At 38.8% G+C, this 25,269-nt stretch overlaps 1 protein-coding gene and 1 long non-coding RNA gene across 7 annotated transcripts in view; one reads left to right on the top strand and one right to left on the bottom strand.

Moving 5' to 3' along the window:
* LOC143210458 (uncharacterized) overlaps nucleotides 1–25,269 on the bottom strand; it is a 325,244-nt gene that overhangs the window by 31,724 nt on the left and 268,251 nt on the right. The window lies entirely within an intron of this gene.
* LOC143210915 (solute carrier family 25 member 16) overlaps nucleotides 1–25,269 on the top strand; it is a 60,125-nt gene that overhangs the window by 12,894 nt on the left and 21,962 nt on the right. For 3 of the 6 annotated variants that reach the window (XM_076428195.1, XM_076428192.1, XM_076428194.1), the window contains exons 4-7: nucleotides 7,888–8,073; nucleotides 11,300–11,456; nucleotides 11,557–11,698; nucleotides 11,774–11,882. In XM_076428195.1, coding sequence (XP_076284310.1) covers nucleotides 7,888–8,073; nucleotides 11,300–11,456; nucleotides 11,557–11,698; nucleotides 11,774–11,882 — 594 coding nt within the window. Of the gene's footprint in view, nucleotides 1–7,887; nucleotides 8,074–11,299; nucleotides 11,457–11,556; nucleotides 11,699–11,773; nucleotides 12,221–25,269 lie in introns of those variants that run through there. The other 3 variants (XM_076428193.1, XM_076428197.1, XM_076428196.1) reach the window with 3 other exon arrangements.

The following is a 25,269-nucleotide window of genomic DNA, read 5'->3' as shown; positions in this document are numbered from 1 at the left end:
CTTTATCTTCAAGCGGTTTCGTGCCTCGGTCGTTCACAGTATACCCGAGAAATTTTACCTCTTTCGCGGCGAATACGCATTTATTCGGATTGACGATGATGCCGTATTCGTTGAGACGCTCGAAAAGTTGTTTGAGATGAGCCCTATGCTCAGCTTCGTCCCGGGAGGCTACTAATATATCATCAAGATATGCATAGCAGAAATCTAACTCCCTTATTACGGTGTCGACGAACCTTTGAAAAGTTTGCGCGGCGTTCCTCAAACCGAATGGCATTACCGTATATTCGAATAAACCGAATGGTGTCGTAATCGCGGTCTTCGCTATGTCTGCCGGATTGACGGGAATTTGGTGATAGGCCTTAACTAAATCTAACGTGGAAAATACCGTTTTTCCGTCCAACATCCGCGAAAAGTCTTCGATATGCGGTATCGGATAGCGGTCGGGAATCGTTCGAGCGTTTAGAGCACGGTAATCTCCGCACGGTCTCCATTCGTTGTCCTTCTTCGAGACCATATGTAGGGCTGATGCCCATTGGCTCTCAGAAGGTCGTATGTGACCTTGGCTTAATAGATTTTCAAACTCTGCTCTCGCGATCTTAAACATTTCCGGAGACAATCTGCGCGGTTTGCAGAATGCCGGCGGGCCGGAAGTTGTATCTATGTGGTGTACGACGTCGTGTTTTACCTTACGGGCAATCGCTGTTGGTCTCGTAATGTCTGGATATTTGGCCAGCAACTGGTGATAGGGTGAGTCTCCGGATATGGTTTTCACCGATTCGGTGTGCTCGGTGACTATCCTACCAGCAGCGAACAGCGACGTTGTCCGGTCGAGAAGGCGTCGTCCTCGTAGATCTACCAGTAAGCCGAAATGGCTGAGGAAGTCCGCGCCGATGATGGGCTTCGCGACGTCCGCGATGATGAACTTCCAGATGAATGCTCGGCGAAGGCCGAGGTCTACTTTGAGCGTTCGTATGCCATACGTGCTGACCACGGACCCATTAGCCGCAAACATCTCGTATGTTGTCTTCGTTAGTCGTTCTGCCACTTGTGTGTGAGGATACACGCACAGGTCCGACCCCGTGTCGACCAGGTATTCCTCCTTCGTTTTCTGGTCCACAACGAAGAGACGGCTAGATGTCGGGTGGTCATTGACAGCCGCTCTCAATGCCGAGTCTATTCGTTTCCCGACTTGTAGTTACACGGGGCACGGCATTTCGTGGACTCGCTCCCGAACGTCCTATGGTACCAGCAATGTTCCTTTTCTGCCGGTGAAAGCGAGCGTCTTCTTCCCCTGGATCCCGAAGCTGTCCGACGATATCCGCGACGCGAATTTTCGCGTGGACGCGCTCTCGCTAATTCGGCAATCCTGATCTCCATGCTCTCGAGCCTGTTAAGTAGCGCATCATTGATTCGGTCCTGGGATAGGGCTGCCACTTGCGTTCGGGGTCTCGAACTCTCGAAAATCTGGTCGGCGATCTCCGCAAGTTTGCTCAACTCTAGATCGGGTTGAGCCGTGACGATCGCCCGCGTCATGTCCGGAAGGCGGCTGGCCCACAGCGTACGCAGAAACTCATCCCCGACCGTGTCTCTTGCGAGAGTCCGCATATGCCGGAGGAATTGTGACGGCGTCCTGTCACCTAGCTCTTCGTGTTCCAGCAGCTGTCGGATGCGCTGGGACTGAGATGCTGATATTCGGTGTAGGACCTCTTTCCTTAGCGTCTTGTACTTGTCCGTAGCCGGCGGGTTGTCGAAAATGTCCTGCACTTCCACTGCGTACTTAGGCTCTAACCGCGCCATGACAAAATAAAACTTCGTTTGATCGTCCGTGATCCCATTTATAACGAACTCGGCTTCGATCTGATTGAACCAGACAGCCGGCTGTTCTGGTAACAACGGCGGAACACGTATGTTCATTCGGATCACTTCCGGCGCGGTCGAAGCTGCTTCGCTGCGTGTGGTTGGCATTTTCACTTTAAATCACTGAACGGTGCGATGTCTCGATTAACTACTTCACGAATTCCCGAACTTGCACTAACGTCGATGGTCACCAATTGAAGAAGCTTGGATGGTCGTGTTCGAAATGAGAATAGAAACAAGTTCGCGGGAAGGTCTCTTTATTCAATCGTAGTCGTTGCTTCTACAAGTCTCTCTGTAGCTTCTCCCCGACTCTGTCTTCGGTACGCCTTTTTATCCTTTTTCCGAAAGGCGGATTCTAAACACTAAACTGCACTGATTGGGCAGTTGATAACAATTGCCTCCAATCAGGCAGTTTTCTCGTTTAGGACACTCCCACCATCCTTGCGCCCGAGGCGCGCTTTTTCGGGGATGCAGAAAGTGACCGTTAGGGTTTTTATGATATAGCGGTATTTCCTCCAGGTCGGCGAGGTACTTACCGTGGCCTTGCATGGGCCCCTCGGACCTCGGTCGGCGCAACCCTTCGGAAACTCGGGGTTTACGATATCAGCATTTGCTATTGAGGCCGTCAACGAAAGATTCTACCGAACGGGACATACATTGTCTACGACATCTAAATTGTACGCGTTAAAAACGGCTTTCTCAAAAATAGCTTTATTGCTGCTTGCCTCGCAAACCGTCCTGACCATTTGCACGCCAGATGTTTTATGGTACGTGCCCATGGCCGCTACAACCTATTTCGGCATTGTAAAAAATTGAACCCCCAAGGGGGTGAAAAGGGGTTGCAACGTTTGTATGAGGAATATTTTGTTCGTGGTCGAATTTACTTCATACTTGGTCTTAATGCTCATTGATATAATTAATCAAACACCTATTTCGGCATTTTAAAAAATTGAACCCCCCAAGGGGGTGAAAAGGGGTTGCAACGTTTGTATGTGGAATATTTTGTTCGTGGTCGGATTTACTTCATACTTGGTCTTAATGCTCTTTGATATAATTAATCAAACACCTGTTTCGGCATTTTAAAAAATTGAACCCCCAAGGGGGTGAAAAGAGGTTGCAACGTTTGTATGAGGAATATTTTGTTCGTGGTCGGATTTACTTCATACTTGGTCTTAATGCTCTTTGATATAATTAATCAAACACCTATTTCGGCATTTTAAAAAATTGAACCCCCAAGGGGGTGAAAAGGGGTTGCAACGTTTGTATGAGGAATATTTTGTTCGTGGTCGGATTTACTTCAGACTTGGTCTTAATGCTCTTTGATATAATTAATCAAACACCTATTTCGGCATTTTAAAAAATTGAACCCCTAAGGGGGTGAAAAGGGGTTGCAACGTTTGTATGAGGAATATTTTGTTCGTGGTCGGATTTACTTCATACTTGGTCTTAATGCTCTTTGATATAATTAATCAAACACCTATTTCGGCATTTTAAAAAATTGAACCCCCCGAGGGGGTTAAAAGGGGTTGCAACGTTTGTATGAGGAATATTTTGTTCGTGGTCGGATTTACTGCATACTTGGTCTTAATGCTCTTTGATATAATTAATCAAACACCTATTTCGGCATTGTAAAAAATTGAACCCCCAAGGGGGTGAAAAGGGGTTGCAACGTTTGTATGAGGAATATTTTGCTCGTGGTCGGATTTACTTCATACTTGGTCTTAATGCTCTTTGATATAATTAATCAAACACCTATTTCGGCATTTTAAAAAATTGAACCCCTAAGGGGGTGAAAAGGGGTTGCAACGTTTGTATGAGGAATATTTTGTTCGTGGTCGGATTTACTTCATACTTGGTCTTAATGCTCTTTGATATAATTAATCAAACATCTGTTTCGGCATTTTCAAAAATTGAACCCCCAAGGGGGTGAAAAGGGGTTGCAACGTTTGTATGAGGAATATTTTGTTCGTGGTCGGATTTACTTCGTACTTGGTCTTAATGCTCTTTGATATAATTAATCAAACACCTATTTCGGCATTTTAAAAAATTGATCTCCTAAGGGGGTGAAAAGGGGTTTTGAAATCTAAGATTGCGGCATGACATAAAATTAAAACTCTATAGGGGTGAATGGGGGGTTAAAAGGTTTTATATGGAGAAACAATATCAATTTCCGAGGGCATTAAATTGTTTTCTGTGCGAGCGAAGCCGCGGGCAAAAGCTAGTAATAAATAAACGTGTGATTTTAATTGCAAATAATAACTAAACTTTTTATTTAAATAAAATTTTATTTCTTATTTGCAAATAAAAGATTATTTATTATTTGGATTGAGGTGTAAATCAAATAAATAGTTTTTGGTCTTCTCTCTTATTTCTTGTATTTTGTATATACATATACAATATACAATAAACACGTACGCGATTTTTGTCTGCAAGAGCAAGCTTTTCAGGCATACCGCCAGTGGTCAGGCCCGTCCGGAGGACGGATTAATGAATAAAAATACAATTTAATTTATTATTAGTTAATACAGATAATAATTGCAAATTGTATTTGTAAATAACAATTAACTTTATTATTTCAAATAAATTCATTTAGACTTGCTCAAATAATAAATAATTATTTTTGCGTTTTATTTGAATATCCAAATAACAAATAACTGGTTATTTAAATTTTTATTTAAATAAATTTATTTATATCGCCCAACACTGACCCTGTACTACAACAGTGCAAAAGTACACTAAAATCGAAGACGATCACCTCGGGTCCTTCCCTTGTAAGTAACAAATGATTTATGCCAAGTAAACACTTGTGTTCTCGGTAACATTTTATCCCTAAATTGTTAACGTAATATATGCAACATTCCAGTGAATTTTATACCTTGTATAGTTAAAAGCGTAACAATCTATTATCTAATGGAAGTCGGTAATATTTGCTAACTCATTCTTTCAGCTCTTGAGAAAATGGTTAAACAGAATAGCACATGATGTAGATCGCGTGTAAAACAAAGTCTGGTTATTATTTGATTGAATCCCGTGTACGCATAAAATATCCTAAGCTTTTCCTGATGCATAGTGATAAATTTATTCTTCAGATAAAAGTAAGAAAAAAATGTTATATATACGGTTATAAATAACAATTTCATATCAGGTAACGATTCCGTATTATTGCTGGTTAACCCTTGGACGACTAGAACAAACTCTCATAAACACGTAATAAATATTCATAAATATCTATAGATAAACATGTTCGCAAAATGATCCTGCGGTTAGAGAAGATAAACGTAGGTGACCCTTCATATACTCCATGCAGTGTTCCGATTGAACCCACTGTTTTTCGCGCATGCGCGGCAATTTCAGCCTCAGTAACGTGACCATTTCCATGAAATCGGGTAGCTTGAGCACCCCGCAGACTTTCAAAAAAGACTTTTAAAAGTATTAACAATATTTACATCGTTCCGCGTCACGTCTCTTATCCATCAGTCGTCCCGCCAATATAACTGCCTCAAGCCGTCAGGGTCCTGGCTGCTCTGCTGCGTCATTGTAGATACGCTACTGTCCTGGCCGCGCATGCGCGAAAAACGGTGGGTTCAATCGGAACACTGACTCCATTCAGTGATGGTACGTAAGGCGCTTTTTTCGCGCATGCGCGACGATTGTAGCCTCAGACGGCCTCAGTTAAGTACGAAGATCAGGTACCTTGGCCGCCCCGCCAATTTTTGGCCCCTGTCGTAAGGCAGCGCCAAGCAGCGTCGCCAGTTGAGGCAGAAAGTTGCCTCAATTACTCTCCTCTTCCACTATCCCATTCCAGCACCATGTGCACACTCCAATGTCCCCCACTAAGACTGTAGACCACAGTGCCCGTGCTGTAGACTGGACCAGGGGGTGTAAGCTGCCGTGTTAAAGAAGTGGCCAGTATTTCAGCGCCACCTCAGTAGTAGGGCCGAACTAATGGCAGTATATATAGATATAAAGCGGTAGACGGTTGTAAAAAAAACTGTTTACCCCAACAGGATTCGAACCTCGGTCTACCGCTTGGTAGTCCAACTCTTTAGCTGATTGGCCCACCGACGATCTTATAAAAACATTGAAAATTTTGGTATATGTATCGCAAAAACTGCAATGACACCAACGCCACCTCAGTACTAGGGTCGAACTACATATACAGGACCAACTATTTCCATTTCAGCTTACACCCCCTGGACTGGACTGGTCATCAGAGAGGGGGTACTTGATTCCCCTCGATTGCTGGGGACCTGGCGACACTGGCGCTAAGGCCGCCACAGTTCCCCACAAACTTCGGACATAGATACGTTCCTGACGAAACTCACGCATGCGCGAAAAAAGCGCCTTACGTACCATCACTGACTCCATGGTGGAATATTAATTTGCTTATACCTTCGTGACAAAAAACTGATTGCAAAATTTTATACAAAATATTGTCTTATCGCAGTTTATCAGGAAAATCCTGGGCACGCTATGTATAAAAGCGAATGTATGTTCGTGATCATGTTCAAAATTAACTCTAATAACTAATCAACAAACTTGAAATACTTACAATACAAAACAATACTTGAAATACAAAAGTTGAGATAATGATTGAGATAACTATTCAGACTGCGATGGGAAGTATAGACTTTTTTTTTTATTAAATTCTAGGCAATGGTTAACTTGATAAGAAATAAATGAACCCCATAAGATTGACAGTTCCAAGAACAATAATAAATGATTTATGCACTTTATCTTAGCGAAAATTATGATTTATTTTAATTTTAATTCAGATTAAATGAGAAACAGCCTAAACGTACTTTATAATTACGTTAATCGGAATTATTGTATTTCAATTTCGTCAAAATTTCTAACATTGCGAGTGCAACGAAGTGATCTATATGGTATTCTATTACAAGACTTACATACGGATACGGGGCAGTGTTTCCGTTTACGTCCATCGTCAGAATTGGATGAAATTTTGGGAATAGGTTCTTTTTTGACTAAAATGATGATCGTCAGAAGGATTTTTGGCGACTCGAAAAAAAAATTTTTATTATTTCAATTTTAGTCCCTACCGCGCGTACCGACAACTTTTTTTACTATCTTAATGTCAATCTAGAGCAGTGTGGCCAGAATGAAGTTGGTTTCAACTTCATTTCCCCCTCCAGGCTCTCCACCTTATCCCCTTCCACTATCCTATTTCACCGTTCAGTCGCTATCGCGCACGCGCAACGTGTCTTCCATTCGCCTCACTCTGCCTCACTCTATTCTCGTCGCGCAACGTGTCACATATTACTCTGGTCATCAGAGAGGGGGTACTTGTATTCCCCCCGATTCCTTTTCGATTACCCCTGTCTGGACACACTGATCTAGAGTCAAAGTAGAGGTGGCATTAAGGATGTTTCAATCATAGATCACCTGTGTGAATTTTTATGGCGCTATGAGGTCAACAAAGCTGGTGATGATCCATTTTTGCAATTAATTGAAGATATTAAATATGTATATTCTGGAAATTAATATGAAATGTTTTGAAAATTCCAATTGAAGAGCGAACAGACCAGTTTTAGTTCAATGGTAGAAGAATTCTATCAATTCAACCTAGATGTTAGGTTAGGATGCAAGTCTCCACAACACAACTTGTACCTTTGTGCCCTGCTCGTAAACCCGCTAATATTCCAATTGTTAAACCAATTAATTGAATATCTATAATGGGAAGATTATGCGATCTGAATTAGTTAGGATTAGGTGGTAGGGCATACGAAAATACAGAAGTGGTGTCGGTAAGGTAGGGAGTGACAGTGAAATGGTAAAAAATTTTTTTCGAGTCGTCAAAAATCCTTCTAACAATCATCATTTTAGTCAAAAAAGAATCTATTTCCAAAATTTCATCCAATTCTGATGATGGACGTAAACGGAAACATCGCTGGATACAGCAAGACTGTACAATCTGTGACCACAAATAAACAAAATAAATATATTCTTTGTTTAAAAAATATATTAATAAATAGATAAAACTTGTATTAAGATGTATTTGGTTTTTACTAGTGGCTAGAAAAATTACCAAAAACGCGTGCATTTTCACATGACTTTTTGGCTGGATCTGCTGCCGGTGTTACAGCAGTTACGCTAACATATCCGTTAGATACCATTAGAGTTAGACTTGCCTTTCAAGTCTCTGGGGAACACATATACGCAGGGATCGTCAATGCGGGAATTATAATTTATAAGAAGGTAATATCAATTTGTTTTATCTCTAGTGAACATTTTTTAGAATAGATTATTATTTAATATGTAAGAAAGTGCAACACACATATGTATTGTATGTATCGATACTTCCCGTTAAAGATAGAAGATATTAGATAAGCCGAGAATATATCAACAAGGTCAAGGTATTTCAAGTTTCATTAGCATACATTCATTGCTGTGAAAAGACATACTTTGAATAATAGCTATACAGGGTGGGCCGTTTAAATAAGGCCACCTAAATATCTCTTCAAGTTATTGTGATGCAAAAAATATTTGTTACGTAATGTGCATGGTGTCAAGGTACCAAATATCTGGCAAGAATATTTTCTTCCGAAGGTCATTATTTTCGGATTTATCAAGGTCATCGATGTTTCTTGATACATAACTACATTTTTATTTTATTACATCGGGTAACTGATCGAAAAATACATTCAGATATGTATAATAACATGACCTTAAAATAACCTTGATCTTCGGAAATTAAAGTTTTACCTTCCGATCAAGCTTAAGGTCATGTTATTATACATATCTGAATGTATTTTTCGATCAGTTACACAATGCAATAAAATAAAAATGTAGTTATGTATCAAGAAACATCGATGACCTTGATAACTCCGAAACGAATGACCTCTGGAAAAAAATATTCTTGCCAGATATTTGGTTCACTAATAATATGCACATTACGTAACAAATATTTTTTGTATCACAATAACCTGAAGAGATATTTAGAGGTGGCCTTACTTAAACGGACCACTCTGTATATATGTACTGTATACATTAGGGTGGTCCTTATTTTTTGACCAACGAATTTTTTTCACGACGCCCCCCAGAATGGTTCTCTTTGGTGAGAAAAAAATTTGTGCAAAATTTAAGATCGATCGGATAAAAGGATCACGTGGCGCATTTAAATTGAAAATTTTGAAAATTTTGAAATTCATCGTAACTATAAAGTATTATATATCGTTGGATTTGTAATTTTTTTCTAAATAAGAATATGGAAAAATTATATGACCTTAATTTTAAAAAAAATAACGATGACCTTGAAATTTCGAAAATTTGATTTTTAAAAAAAAATTTTTTTATGCCATTATATTTACCATATTGAACAATGCAACTTTTTCCTCTGACATTTTTTCGTAGAACCACAAATAACAGATATTTAAACATATCCATTTATTACCTATGACCCAATATAATTTATTACGTTACCTCCAGATGTACCCCGTGGACCTTAAGTCCACTTTTTTACAATTTTACCTATCTTGAAATTCATAAGCGCACACCCGGGAAACAGATGTAAACCCTCGTTAAAAATTTTATAACAACCCGTACTTAAACTCCCACTCCTATTCCTACTCCTATCCTTACAAGTTTTTCCACCAATTACTTTCAACTCCATCAACCAATCATCACGCTTTTTCAAACAAACGACATCCACACCGAAGTAAGATTTAGATGTATCAGAGAACCACCGATTAGATCTGTCTGAGCTAACGAACTGTAATCATCAGTATCGAGTAAGCGAACATACAACCTCAAGTGTTGTCTTTGATCAACTATCACCTCAACTTACAAAATCGGACTCGTGATCATCGTCGTTCAATCCAGATTTGGCAGACGCGAGACGTTACTGTAGTCATACAGGAAGACTACTCAATTTCTATATAAATTGAGAAGCCCAATGGAAAGTAGAAGTCGCGAAAAACTGTTCTTATTAGAACATGATGAAAATCAGATAATTGACGCTAAGTTGCCATCGAAACGACAAGTTTTAGGAGTGCTATTTTATAATTTGCGGAAAGTGAAATTGAACCTTCGGTCTAGTGCACACCTTGTTGTTAAAGAAGTGGAGGTGTTGTGGGAAAAGGCCAAAATTCCAGTTCAGTTAAACAGTCGCTGCGTCGAGAAATTGGAGTCATTATACCACAAGTGGAAGGTCTTACAAAAGAGTTGTAAACGACGATCCCAGATACAAGATCAACAGGAACAAGAGTTTCTTGATCAATTAGTGATCTTTTAGTAGCGGCGATTATTATAAAAAATTTGTCATTTTACCAACTAATGTGGCCGATCACATGCAAGAGGACATTTCAGGTTTTATATCAGACGAAAGCCGAAAATTTTTTAGTAGATTTAATATATTGACAGAATTTTTAAAAAAAGATCCAGTAGTTTGGCAAGATGAAGATTCTTACAAACTAGGTTTAGATATAGTTAAGGCTTTACCTGTGGTCAATGATTCGGCAGAAAGAGCCGTTAAGCTAATACAGGATTACATACAATCAAATTTTAGCTCGCAATGAGGAAGAAAAGCAGTTGGTACTGCAAATGGTAAAAGATTACCGCCAGCAATATCCTGACGCAACGAAAACAACAATAGCGAAAAACATGTAAATCGAACGTCGAGGGTCCGCAGCACAGGCGAACCACACAGCTACCTCCCTCTCAGGGAAACCCAGAGGGGTAGCGTCATAAAATACGCTGGCAGCGCGGGTCCTTACAGCCACTTCGGGTCTGAGGACCCGTTCTTCCAGTGACTTGTCAAGTTTAGATTCTCTCTCTAGATTTTGTATTGTTTGTCTGTTCATTTAATAAAATGCATTCTTGGCGAGCGGCTTCACCATTGATCGGCGTATTATTTGGTGACCCGCTCTGTCCTTGCCATCTTAAAAGCGGATAGTCTTACATTAGAATATAAGAAATAGTTCCTTATCACTATTCTGTAGAATATATTCAAAATATTCATTCACATGTATAGTACAATAGTACAATACAAAATGACATATCTCTGTTATTTGTGGTTATACGAAAAAATGTCAGAGGAAAAAGTTGCACTGTTCAATATGGTAAATATAATGGCACAAAAAAATTTTTTTTAAAAATGAAATTTTCGAAATTTCAAGGTCATCGTTATTTTTTTTTTAATTAAGGTCATATAATTTTTCCATATTCTTATTTTAAAAAAAATTACAAATCCAACGATATATAATACTTTATAGTTACGATGAATTTCAAAATTTTCAATTTAAATGCGCCACGTGATCCTTTTTTTCGATCGATCTTAAATTTTGCACAAATTTTTTTCTCACCAAAGAGAACCATTCTGGGGGGCGTCGTGAAAAAAATTCGTTGGTCAAAAAATAAGGACCACCCTAATACATATACTGTATGCACAATGAATTCTCGTTTTAGAATTTGTTAAGTATTTCAGGAAGGTGGTATTCGAGCATTGTACAGAGGATTTTGGCCAAATGTGATCGCCATTATTCCATATGGAGGATTGGCATTTTATATATTTGAGAAACTGAAGTACTTATGCATGGTACATGTGCCAGACTATCTTTGTAACAAGTGTGATAAAAGTACTGGTATGACATGCACAATTTTATAATAACATCATATTGTATGATTTTTTTTATAAAATTTTGTTATACTTAAACATGTCCTTAAAATATTTGTTTACAATAGGTGGATTAGTTTTAACTATACCAGCAAGATTACTGTGTGGAGGTATGGCAGGTGCTGTCGCTCAAAGTGTTAGTTACCCTTTGGATGTAACTAAAAAACGTATGCAATTGGCTATGATGAATCCTGCTACTCATGAATTCAGGTAAATGTATTTATAATATTAAATAATTGTTTATATAAGATGATGGCATTGTAATTTTGTTGTTGTTTTTTTTAGTAATAACATGGTAAAAACCATAATAAAAATATACCAAGAAAACGGCATTACAAAGGGTCTTTATCGTGGGATGAGCATCAATTATTTACGTGCTATTCCGATGATGTCGGTTAGTTTTACAACGTTTGAAATCATGACACAACTTTTCAATTTAGATACAGGAAAGAAATTATAATTTATTTTGTGCAATTCTAATAATTTATAATATTCTGAACTCTCTCTCTCTCTCCGAGTAAAGGTACAATGAATAAAATAAAATAATCACATATATTGTTTGGAACAGTTATCAATATCTGAGCAATATTGTATAGGTTAGTGTACCTGTCTTAAAATATTCTATTAGAATATGTCCGGGGTTCCTCACTTTGAATCCCGAACAGAATAAAATAACATATAATGTTATTTTTATAGTTTTTCATCGTTCAATAATAAAAATGAATAAAACATACAATTTTAGATATAATTAACCCGTCATTTTTTGTTCTAGTAATTTAATATTAATTATTTTAACTGCAAAGTGATATTTAAATAAGATCTTTTTCTGGCAATAATTTATGAATGTGCAGGTAAAGATATTTTTCAGTATAAATGCACAATAATTTCCAATGAAAAATGTACATCCATCTTATTGTGCTGAAAAACAGAAAATAACTAGAGGGTTATTGTTGCTCGCGAGTAGGGTTGTTTTTGCTAGGACTGCTCTTGCGAGAGGCTTAGTGGTACGCATGGCTAGTAGGGCCTGCAGCTATTAATGTTTTTTTTTATTTGGTATGTGACTCTCCACGAGCCACACAAAGAACTTCTCGATTCGTTAGTTGCAGTATATTATTATCCTTATTAAGTGTACGTTTTAAGAAGATTATACGTTTTCAGGAAAATTCAATAGTTTTCTACTTATCAAAATGTTTGCTATATGGCGTCGCATTGAACGAACATCGCAGGCTCGTTGCTCGCTTGGTTCCTTGTTATAGCATACTAATGTTGCAAAATACATTGTCTTCATTAGTTTTTCGCAAACGATACAACTCATCATTATCCGGGTTTGCAGTATTGATCTTGGTTTTCTTCGATACTGTTAATTTAAATTGTCCCAAAATATATAAACCGCGCTCAATTTTGAAACTCTGCTCAGTGCTACATACAACATTTGTAAAGTTCGCCTTTCTGATTTTTTAAAATCCAGACATACTTTTCTCGTATGTTTGTCCCTGACTTTTATGAATCGTAATCGCGTCAGCAGGAACCACTGGAAATTGACTACGTGTGATTTGATATTTTTCCCCACTCGACATATTTACATGATTCGAGATTTTTAGTATTGGTGTTAAATTTTGATCAATATTTGCACTTTTCATATAATCACGATAACGAGTTCTTACTTTCACTCCTACTCTGGCCAATTGAAAATCTAACCACAATATAGACGGAATTTTAGTATTTTCTTGGAAAGTAATAAATTTTAATATTCCGCATGTGTGCTCCATTAACCAATCCGTTTTCAACATCAATGTTATTAATAATTATCATATAGTTTATATTAATGTTCAATTTAATCTCAGTTAATAATTCGTTTTGAACTGATTGTTTTTTTAAAGATTGTAATATAAATTTTTTTTTGTACGTTCATCGATATTCTTTGAAAATGTATTCTCGGGAGTGGAGATGATTAACTCACTCTTGCATTGGGATAATTTTCGATTATTGTAAGCGGAAACATTAGCTTAAGGCACAAAAAAAAATTTTGTTTTAAATTAAAAAAATTTTTTTAAATTTAAAAAAAATGAAAAAAAAATTTTTTGTGTAATTACGTTTGTTTCTTCGGTGAAAACTTTCCGTTCTCTCGTATAAATTGCATTGTAGAATCAACTCCTTTCGAAAAAACTGCTTGACCAATATGGACCAAAATCTAATCAGCTCTAAGTTACAACGGGGCACATCGATTGCATCATTCATCATTCTGATCGTGTTGTTACTTTTTCAGAAAACGTTAACGAAAAATTTGATACCATAGAAACAGACATACGCACGCGCGCACACACACACACACACGAACATTTTGCTGAAAATAGTCTAAAATGACTGCAATGACCATGAAACGTGAAGATCTGCTAAAAAATCGATTTTCGATTTTCGGGGTCATTACAATAACTTCTCTATAAAATCGGGAAGTTAAAAATACGATAAATATGTACCCAGACAACCAAAAATCCAAATTTGGACGACCTCCTGCCGGTGTATATGCCGCGCCTGTGCCGGCCGTAGGACCAAGTATTTGGACATGGGCAGAACGAAGGCACAATGCCGGCCGCTGGACCCTGAATCTGCCTTTGTTTAAGAGGGCAGCACGGTCGCACTGATGTGGCGAATGCCGAATGGCAGCACCGTCGCACTGATGTGGCGGCGAATGTCTTTTTTTTTTATTTAAGCTTTAGGCCTAACTTGGCCCATAAGCTGACTTCTATACAGTACATATTAAACATAACATACATTGTACTTATACTATTTGTCTCTATAAACTATATACTAATACAAATATATACAGGGTGTCCAAGACCACCCGTCCAGGGGTGTTAACATCCTAGATAAGCATCTTCGGTAAAAATGTTTGGAATAAAAGTTGCAGGGATTAATGGAGGACATATGTCCATGCCCTTGTAATTGACCTTCGGATTCATTTTCAAGGTTACTTGGAGGTCAGTACGTATTTTTAAAATGGGAACCCGTACTTTTGACTACGGATTCTGAAAGAGCTTGAAATTTCACGTTCAGATATGTACTTATGTCCTAGATTAAAATGACTGCTAGAGGCCATTCAGAGGTCAAATCAGTGTTTGGAGGTAAATAAAAGATGACAGTAAATACTGGCATCGAGATTGGACAAGGCTTCTGATTCATAACCAGATATAATTGTGGGATGAATGATGAAATTTATTATGTAAATTACAAATAAGAACACGGCAGGGATGAAGAACAGAAAAAAACGTAACACTGACTGACAAAATTATAATCGCTCTCGCGCTAAACAAATTAAACCGCTCTCGTCGCTTGATCGCACTTTCGCTCGCAATGGTCGCAATCGCTCTACATTTGAATAAATTCGCTCACGCTCTCGATACTCTCTCACTCACACATCCACACATACATACACATACGTTTAACGACACACTTTACTTTAGGTTGTTGTCACCGCTCTTTGTTTCGACCGTTAGGTGACAACTCGCGATCGACGATTCCGCGGCCGAAACACGTAACGGACGCCGATCACCTTTCGCGGATCGTACACATCAATCATACGTTTACTTCTCTTCCAAATTCAAACCCACATAACTATATCTCTTATTTTCTACATGTTTGATATCCATTTTCTCGGTTTGGTACATAGCTTGATCATATCACAATTTGTTCTTTACTTCATACTGTATCTTACTTACTATTTGTTGCACTTGTCGTACTAATTCATATTTTTATACCTATGACTTTTTCTAATTTAGTCTGCTCGAGCAATATGGGTTATACTTGGGAATTTGGGTTGTTGGAAAAACATGTTGTTTGCGGTGCAGAAGTCGTTGATGGTGCTTAGATTTCTGATGCTAATGTTTTTCAGGAATGTATCTATTTTAAATGGAGGTTTCCATTTGTCTTTTAGCAATTTGTTAATCATTAGATTCCTTTTCTTAGCTCGCAGAGGACAGTGCAATAGGAAATGATCTGTGTCTTGTTTAGGGTGATTGCATTCACATGTGGTGTTCAATTATCTTGAGTCTGGCTAGGGATTCGTGTGTGTTGACGTGATTGGTCTTCATCCTTCCAAATCTTACAATAAGTTCTCTGGGGAGATCATGCTCTCTGTACCAAGGTTTTTTCCGTGGTTTGAAGAATTGTTGGTGGTATTGGTTACCTCTGTTATGAAACCGAGCTTTGAGGAGAGATTGGAACTCGTTCCACGATTCGTCTTTGAAGGACTCTTTAAAATCTGTGTAGAGAATTTTATATTGGGGGGATGGATCTTTTCTTGTGGCTTCTTATGCGAGATTGTCAGCTAGTTTGTTAAAATGATTTTGGTCATTATCATCTTATCTGATATTACCTCACCTGCGGCTTGTAATCTGTAAGCCAAGTTTTTTTAACTTAGCTATGTGGGTTGCCATATCGTCGGATGTGTCCTTGGTCATCGTGAACAATTTTTGTTGAAGGGCGTGTATTGATGCTTCTGATGTTTGCTCATAAATACCTTCTAGTTTCGTCCACATTTCCATTGCACTACTGCAATTGATTACGTGCAACATGCACTACTCTGATATGGTAGTAACTACTATCTTTTGGGCTACTGCGTCCAACTTTTGCCACTCTGCCACTTCCTTTATGTATTCCTTTTTAAGTGCGTCTGATGCGTCTGCAGCTAATGCTGCTGGTAGGGGTTTTGTCCCCTTCACAACTTCCCATGCTCGTTGGGCTTTCATCAAAACGGTTACCTGGAACTTCCATATATTCCAATTTCCGCACTTTGGAGTTTCTTCACTGTTAATAGTTCTCTATCTCCTGTTTCCATCGTAATAACGAGTGTGTTTCTGGCTGCAAGAATTTCTTTTTTCACTTTTGTTGCACACAGGCGGAAGAAATCTCTTTTGACTGTACATACACGTGTTATTGTTAGAGTATATGGGCAGGCAATTTAATGCACAGTGGATATTCAATATAACTGAACACTTTATTATATAATAATATATAAAGAAGCACCCATCAGGGTCTACACGTGGTACGAAAACATCGTTGCGTGGCTAACGCCATGAACGTTCTACTGTCTCGCTCGCTTGGTGGCCGTATCGCCACCTTGCCGCAAACCGGCGGTCCGCAGTGCCGTATGCACGGATAACGAGACGGGAGACATTGGAACCCTCAACACTCCCCCTCAATGTTGACAAACCCATAGCTGCCGTGAAATCCTCATGTTTCATTCGTGGGAGACCTTTTGTCAGAATATCTGCAATCATATTATTTGTCGGCAAATATCGTATAATGATGGATCTCTCCTGCACCAAGCTCCTCAAGAAATGATACTTGACATCAATGTGCTTGGTTCTGCTATATCGTCCGCCACCTTCTGCTATCAATTGAGCACTCTTATTATCATTGTAGATAACCTTGCTCGATAGATCGTGGAAACCTAATTCTAACAGAAAATCGCTCAAGTATAATGATTCTTTGGCAGCCTCGGATATTGCGATATATTCTGCCTCCGCGGAGGAGGTGGCAACGGATCTTTGTTTTCGTGACTCCCATGATATGGCACCTCCTCCAAAGGAGAAAACATAGCCAGTATATGATTTACGATCCATTATATCATTCGCATAATCCGCATCTGCATACCCCGTCAGCAAATCATTATTTGCTCCAAATACCAGGCCAATATCCTTCGTTCCTTTTAAATATCGTAGGACATGTTTTGCGGCTATCCAGTGCTCCTCATTATGATAGTCATTGAACTGACTCAATACACTGGCCGCATGAGCAATGTCCGGCCTTGTCGTGGTGGCTAGGTACATCAAACCACCGATTAATTCTCTGTAGGGCTTGTTGTCACATTCGGTTGCCCTTTCCAATCGTAAACCGGTCACCATCGGCGTTTTGCACGCATTTGCGTCGCTCATATTAAATTTTTCCAGCAGGTTTTGAATGTGATTCGACTGCTTCATGGTGATCGTATTGCCCTGTCTTTTAAATTCAGCACCTAGACAATTTGAAATTTCCCCAAGGTTTTTAACTTCGAAGTACCTTTGCAGGTGCTCTCTCAATTTGTCAATTCTACCTTCATCTTGGCAACAAATTAGAATATCGTCAACGTAGACGCAGACGATCAATAGATTCTGTGACCTATTACAGAAAAATACACAGGGATCATGTCTGGATTGATTCAGACCGTAATTTAACAATTTTTCGCTCAGCTCCTGGAACCATTGTCGACCGGCCTGTCTAAGACCGTACAAAGCTTTTCTTAAATGACATACTCGATTTCCCTTTTCCAATTCAGCCAACATTCTCTTAGCTGTCATTTTTATTTTACTATTGTCTGCTTCGTTTTTAATTAAATACTCAAGCCCAATCTTAAGGTGTTTAGGAGCTTCCATAAAAATATCCTCCTTCAAAGTTCCATTTAAATAGGCTGTTGTTATGTCGATTTGGTTTACCTTCATGTTGAACCTGGAAGCCAAAGACATTATTAACCTAATCGAGCTCATACGACTTACCGGTGATGAAGTTTCGTTGAAGTCCACGCCATATCTTTGAGCAAAACCCTTGGCAACTATTCTTGCCTTCTTCTTCTCAGCTATACCCTCTGAGTTTCTTTTTAGGGTAAGTACAAACCGACTGCCTATGACATTTTGATCGGTTGGTCGTTTAATTATTTCCCAGGCGTTGTTCTTTATTATAGATTTGATCTCTGAACTCATAGCCTCTAACCATCCGTTTATATTTGAATCCTTCATTATGTCATCGATCCTTAGTTCAGTTGCATATACGAATCCGTCTTCAATGAGATTCGTCTCATCGTTCTCTCTTACAATGATTTCATTGTACAACTTCCGAGGTCTCCCCCTTGACCCTGTCCGTTCTAATCTTGGGCGGCCGGGACCTCTCTGAATTCTCGGGTTTTTACCTACTGGTGTATCTTCTGAATCGATATTTTCATTTGTAGGATTGTCATCACCTTCTTCATTTGTTTGAGAATTTGTCTCGTTATCCGTTTCGTTGTCATTTTCAATTGGATCTTCCAACTCATTTTCAATTGGATCTTCCAACTCTTTGGGTTTTGGTTGCGGATTCGAGTCTTCGACGATCCGGTGTTCCTCTGAGCTTCCTACCAGATTTGAATCTCTCTCAGAGTAGAAATCTTGGTAGTTGTTTCCATTATCCATCGTTGCATTTATGAATTTGACATTTCTAACTATCTCGAATCTTCTTTTATTAATTAGCCATACCTTGTAACCCTTGGTTTCGTCGCTATATCCAATAAATATACATTTATCAGATCTCGGATCAAATTTGCCACTATTTGTACCAGCTCTCATGGCATATCCGACTAGGCCAAACTCCTTAAAATGCATCGTGTATGGCAACTTATTATACCATAATTCGAATGGTATTCTTCCATTTAAACTTGCGGTCGGGCATCGGTTTCTAATATAGTTAGCCGTGGCAATGGCTTCCGCCCAAAATGTTGGAGGTTGATTAGATTGCATTAGCAGGCATCTGCCCATCTCTACCAATGTCCTATTCTTCCTTTCACTTACGCCGTTCTGCTGCGGGCAATATGGCGTCGTGATTCTTCGCTGGATACCGTTCCTTCTTAAATATTCGTTAAATTCATTATTGATATATTCTCTTCCGTTATCGCTCTGTAAATACTTAATTCTTTTGCCTGTTAAATTTTCGGCCTTTGCCTTGAAATCCTTAAATTTCTGAAATACTTCACTTTTATGTCTTATGAAGAAAACCTCTGTATATCTTGAATGATCGTCGGTAAACGTCAAGAAATACCTTGATTTTCCCAGAGATTCGACCCTCATTGGACCACACACGTCAGAGTGAATAATTTCCAATAATTTGGTCGATCTATTAGATTTCTTAGGAAAGGGTATATTGGTTAGCTTACCCCTCAGGCATACATCACAGTTTATGTTAGGATTCTTGTTCCTCAGATTTGGTATTATTCCTCGTTTTTCTAATTCTAATACATCCTTGGAGTTTAAGTGTCCCAGTTTTCGATGCCATATTTCCATATCATTGCATTGGTTGCGGATCTGATGTACCTCTTCCTTATTATTACTTATTACATAGTATAGGTCACCAATCCGTTGCGCCTCCAGCACCACGTGTCCATTTGCATTTAGGATTAATGCTTTGTCTTTTTGAAACAGTACCTCTAAATTTTTATTTGTTATCTTTCCTACTGATAGTAGATTCATACTTAACTGCGGTGCACATAAAACATCATCAAGATTAGCATTATTAATATCACCGTGTCTATGCGTTATCTTTATCTGAGCCCTTCCTTTGGCGGTTACACCGATTGAATCTCCGTTAGCCAACTTTAGATTCTCTGGTTTGCAAGCAAGTATATTTGTTAACTTATCTGGATTATTGCACAAATGGCTTGTACTTCCACTATCTAGACACCACCACGAGTCTCTTCCGTAACTTACATTATTAGCCATGGTTAACATAGCTATGTCATTATTGTGTCTGTTTCGCATAAACTTATCTTTCGTTCTGCATTCAAACGATTTGTGGCCCATTTTATTGCACTTATAGCATTTAGGTTTATTTTGGCTGTAATGACTAGAGGTATTTTGATTATTTTGGTAATATGGTTTTGGCTTACCTTGATACCCTGCATGGTGATCTCTTACAGTCTTACTGGTTATTGCATTTGCATTAGGTACTTCAGAACCCGAAGGGTTTTCCTTACGTGCATCACCCTCTTCGATTATCTTAATTCGTAACATATCCGGTGCTGGAAGCTGGTCTCTCGATTCAATCGCACATCGAAAGTTATCATAAATTTTTGGTAGGCTGTACAGCAATATTATAGCTAGTAAATCATCATTAATGTGGGTATCCAAGTCGTCCAGCTTGTCGACTATGTCAAAAAACTGTCGTAAGTGTAGCCTCACATCACCATTTTCGTCCATTTTTGTCGTTATTAACTGTTTTAACAGCATGGCTTTCTTGGCAGGTCCTCTTGACTGATAAATTTCTTTAATTCTGTCCCACGTTTGGCGCGACGTTACACAATTCTTTACCAAGTTTACATGCGAGGAAGCAATGGCCAATTCTATTTCTGCCCTCGCGTCTTCATCTTTCTCTATCCATCCCTGGATAATAGCGGCATTTTCGGCATTTGGCTCTGGTTTAACTACAGATCCGTCCACGTATTTCCATAGCTTTTTCTTTCTGAGAATAGCTCTCATGTGTATGACCCACGATTCATAATTATCTCTCGCTAAACGTTCAATTCTATATTCATTGGAAGCCATCCCGCCAATTCACAACGTGCACGTGGATATTCTAACCTCAAACTTGAAATCACTAACTGTTCTATTAAAACTTTCGTAAAACTGGGCCCATAACCTGTTAGAGTATATGGGCAGGCAATTTAATGCACAGTGGATATTCAATATAACTGAACACTTTATTATATAATAATATATAAAGAAGCACCCATCAGGGTCTACACGTGGTACGAAAACATCGTTGCGTGGCTAACGCCATGAACGTTCTACTGTCTCGCTCGCTTGGTGGCCGTATCGCCACCTTGCCGCAAACCGGCGGTCCGCAGTGCCGTATGCACGGATAACGAGACGGGAGACATTGGAACCCTCAACAGTTATTCTAACCTTTCATCAAGTTAAGAATTCTTTTACTTCTCAACACTTTCTTCAAAAAATATAATTCACACTACGCACCTGGGCCCATAACCTGATGGAAAGGCCGTTTGAATAATTGAATACAAACAGGATGTATGAATAATGTGTTGATTTAATAATGAAATAATGATACTTTAGAGAACATGTGTGTTTCAAACAAGATTGCGTGACAGAGTAGTACGTAGTAGTACGTAAAGTAGTAAGGTTAGATTCGTTAAGACAGATCTGCAACCTATAAAGACAATTATCATATACAAAGTTGGTACCCCTTAGCACCTGGTTTCATATCTTAAGAAACCTATCAGCATTACAACAGTACCAAATATACAGCACTTGTCCTTTTTACTGACAATTCGAAATACCGATTTTTGAATGCATAATTACATTTTGTGCACATTAAAGGAGAAAAAACGAGGGAAACAGCATCCGCCACATCAGTGCGACCGTGCTGCCCTCTTAAACAAAGGCAGATTCGGGGTCCGGCGGCCGGCATTGTGCCTTCGTTCTGTCCATGTCCAAATACCTGGTCCTACGGCCGGCACAAGCGCGGCATATGCGCTGGCAGGAGGTCGTCCAAATTTGGATTTTTGGTTGTCTGGCTACCTACAGACCCGGTCCAGATAAGTCTACCTTGTTCCGAGATTAATCCGGTTAGCAGACGACTCTTGTGCGCAAAGTGCTATAGTATTTTGAGAAATCGCAGTACCTGGCAGTAAGCTAAAGTGGCAGAGGGCAAAGGGGAATCGTCGTCGCATCTCATTCTGTATAAATAATTCTGTAACTGTAATATACATATATAGGTACATGTATTTTATTTTATTACTCATTCATTTTTACTTTACTCTTATATTATTTTAAATATGGCTAACTCATTTTGTCGATTATAATTTGGAAAAAAGTTAAATTTTAGTGTATAAGTTGATAATATAAAATCTGTATTTATTTCCTCACATAACTTACTTTATTTAAAAATAGTATAGTAAGAACAATATATGAATTGGTGGCTAGAGCAACGTTCAATGTGAGATGTCCTTACATCCAATGTTGCTCCAGCCACCAATACATATATTATATTTTATACATATAATACAGTAATAATAGTATATTTTAATAATATTTATTTATGGATAATACATACAATACAATAAATACTTGTTCTGAATTGTTGGTTAGAAAATAAAATAGTTCTTCTTACTTTAAATCTTATCCTACTATGACCTGCAATTAAAACTGTAACGTTCCGATTTCGCGATGCCCCGTAGCTCAGGAGTCGACCAGGGTTCTGACGGGTAAATTAATGAAGTGAAGGCGAAATCGGGTAAAACAGAACTTTATTCTCGCACTGCGAGTATTAGAGAAAGAACGTATAACATAAATAGATGATCCTTCGTGCAGTCCGGCGAATCCGGCCGCGTAACAAAATATATTATGATAACCGCGATAACGGCGGATGGAGCCTACGACTACTCGCTAGCTGGTTCGGCGTCCCTGGTCTGGTAATGAACAGAAAAGATAATTCGACGATAATTATAAAAGCGATCAGGCGCACAGTGTGTCGAGTATATGGGAATTCGGGAAAAAAGTCATAACTCTTAAACTATGCAATTTTCGAGTAAGGTACCTTAATACTTTTTGAAATAAAATGCAAAGACGAATCGATTGGCATATAAAAAAATTTTTTTTCTAATTATTTAAAAAAAAAATTTTTTTTCAAATGCGACAACTTTGTTTTTTATGTTTTTTTTTATTGAGTTATTTTCGATGGACTTGTTGAAGTCGTCATTGTTCCACGACGGAACATATTATATAAATAATACGCATAAACTAAATGATATACATACAGGGTGTCCCAAAACCCCTTCGACTCCGGGAAATGGGAGGTTCCTTAGGTCATTTGAAGCAACATTTTCCTTTGCACCAATGTCAGTCGGGGATTTGTTTAGGAGTTATTAACGAAAAACACGGACCAATCAGAGCGCGACCTAGACGCGGGATGGCACGTTCAGCCAGGCGCTCCGGGAGACGAGCGTGGTGTAACGCCGCGATGCCGCAACGAACAAGAGTTTCTCGAGATTATGTGAATCTTCCCCGATTTGGATGAGCTTTGGATATGTTGTCAAGACCATGATTCTGAACAACATTTCCCTTTACAGTTTTTGTCAGCCGGCTTTAGTTTACGCGATAAATGTAAAAACTTGTAATTGTAAATCGATCGATTGTACTATCTTCTACCCGATTTGGATGAGCTTTGGATATGTTGTCAAGACCATGATTCTGAACAACATTTCCTTTAGACTTTTTGACGGTCGCGGAAGAACTTTACTTGTCAATTCATATGGGTGGATCTTTTTACCCGACTTACGGCAACGTTACCCAAACGAGAGAAGAAGCAGAAACTGATTGTATTGAAAACTCACTTATTCAGCCGTAAATCCATTTGCTGCTTCGAAATGTGTGTCACTGGGTCACTCGGTGACGAACTGTACAGATGTCTTCAGGTATACGACAGTACCAAAAGCTAAGGGACGTACGGCCAGGTCGACGAACTGCACAGCCGGTGGTAGAAGGCCTAAGGGATGCGCGGTCAAGTCGACGATCCAGAATTTCACTTTCACTTTCGATTCGATAAATAATTCGTATGTTTATTTCACACAGATGCCTTGAAATTTTTCCACACTCACAATCACTGTTCACATTTGTCAACACATAGTTATGCACTAATAATAATTGCCATATCCCTTGTCCTGCTGCACAAATTACAACAATCAGGTAATGCAATCACTAGACTGCGGATTTCATGCATTTGTAGCAAACATGAGTAGGTGCATTTTAAGACACTAGAGAGATTAAAATAATTTCAAAACACCAATGTATTATTTTCAACTTCTTAAAATGATCACAATCAAATATCTGTCTGGCTCCTGTCCCTTGTAATAGCGGCAGCCAACTTTCATTTTACATAAAGATCCGCAGTCTAGTGATTAGATTAAATAATCGTTTAATTAGTTTAAGCAATTATTATTAGTGCATAACTATGTGTTGACAAATGTGAACAGTGATTGTGAGTGTGGAAAAATTTCAAGGCATCTGTGTGAAATAAACATACGAATTATTTATCGAATCGAAAGTGAAAGTGAAATTCTGGATCGTCGACTTGACCGCGCATCCCTTAGGCCTTCTACCACCGGCTGTGCAGTTCGTCGACCTGGCCGTACGTCCCTTAGCTTTCGGTACTGTCGTATACCTGAAGACATCTGTACAGTTCGTCACTGAGTGACTCAGTGACACACATTTCGAACCAGCAAATGGATTTACGGCTGAATAAGTGAGTTTTTAATACAATCAGTTTCTGCTTCTTCCCTCGTTCGGGTAACGTTGCCGTAAGTCGGGTAAAGAGATCCACCCATATGAATTGACAAGTAAAGTTCTTCCGACCGACAAAAACTGTAAAGGGTAATGTTGTTCAGAATCATGGTCTTGACAACATATCCAAAGCTCATCCAAATCGGGTAAAACATAGTACATCGATCGATTTACAATTACAAGTTTTTACAATTATGTATGTCGTAAACTAAAGCCGGCCGACAAAAACTGTAAAGGGAAATGTTGTTCAGAATCATGGTCTTGACAACATATCCAAAGCTCATCCAAATCGGGGAGGATTCACATAATCTCGAGAAACTCTTGTTCGTTACGGCATCGCGGCGTTACACCACGCTCGTCTCCCGGCGCGCCGGGCTGAACGTGCCATCGCGCGTCTAGATCGCGCTCTGATTGGTCCGTGTTTTTCGTTAATAACTCCTAAACAAAGCCCCGGCTGACATTGGTGCAAAGGAAAATGTTGCTTCAAATGACCTAAGGAACCTCCCATTTCCCGGAGTCGAAGGGGTTTTGGGACACCCTGTATAATACAACACACAATAACAAAAATACTATTACAGAATATTATAAATATAATATGTAGAGTAAAAATAAATACTGTAGGAAATGAATTTACAGATTATTAATAACTTGGACGCGTTTGCGATTGACTATGTTCGGCTTCAGTTTCACATCTGATACTTTTGACCA

The sequence above is a fragment of the Lasioglossum baleicum genome, chromosome 7 (genome assembly GCF_051020765.1).
Source record: "Lasioglossum baleicum chromosome 7, iyLasBale1, whole genome shotgun sequence".
NCBI classification, from domain to species: Eukaryota; Metazoa; Arthropoda; class Insecta; order Hymenoptera; family Halictidae; genus Lasioglossum; species Lasioglossum baleicum.
Note: the sequence above shows the minus strand (reverse complement) of the source record. Positions and strands in the feature narration are given on the sequence as shown.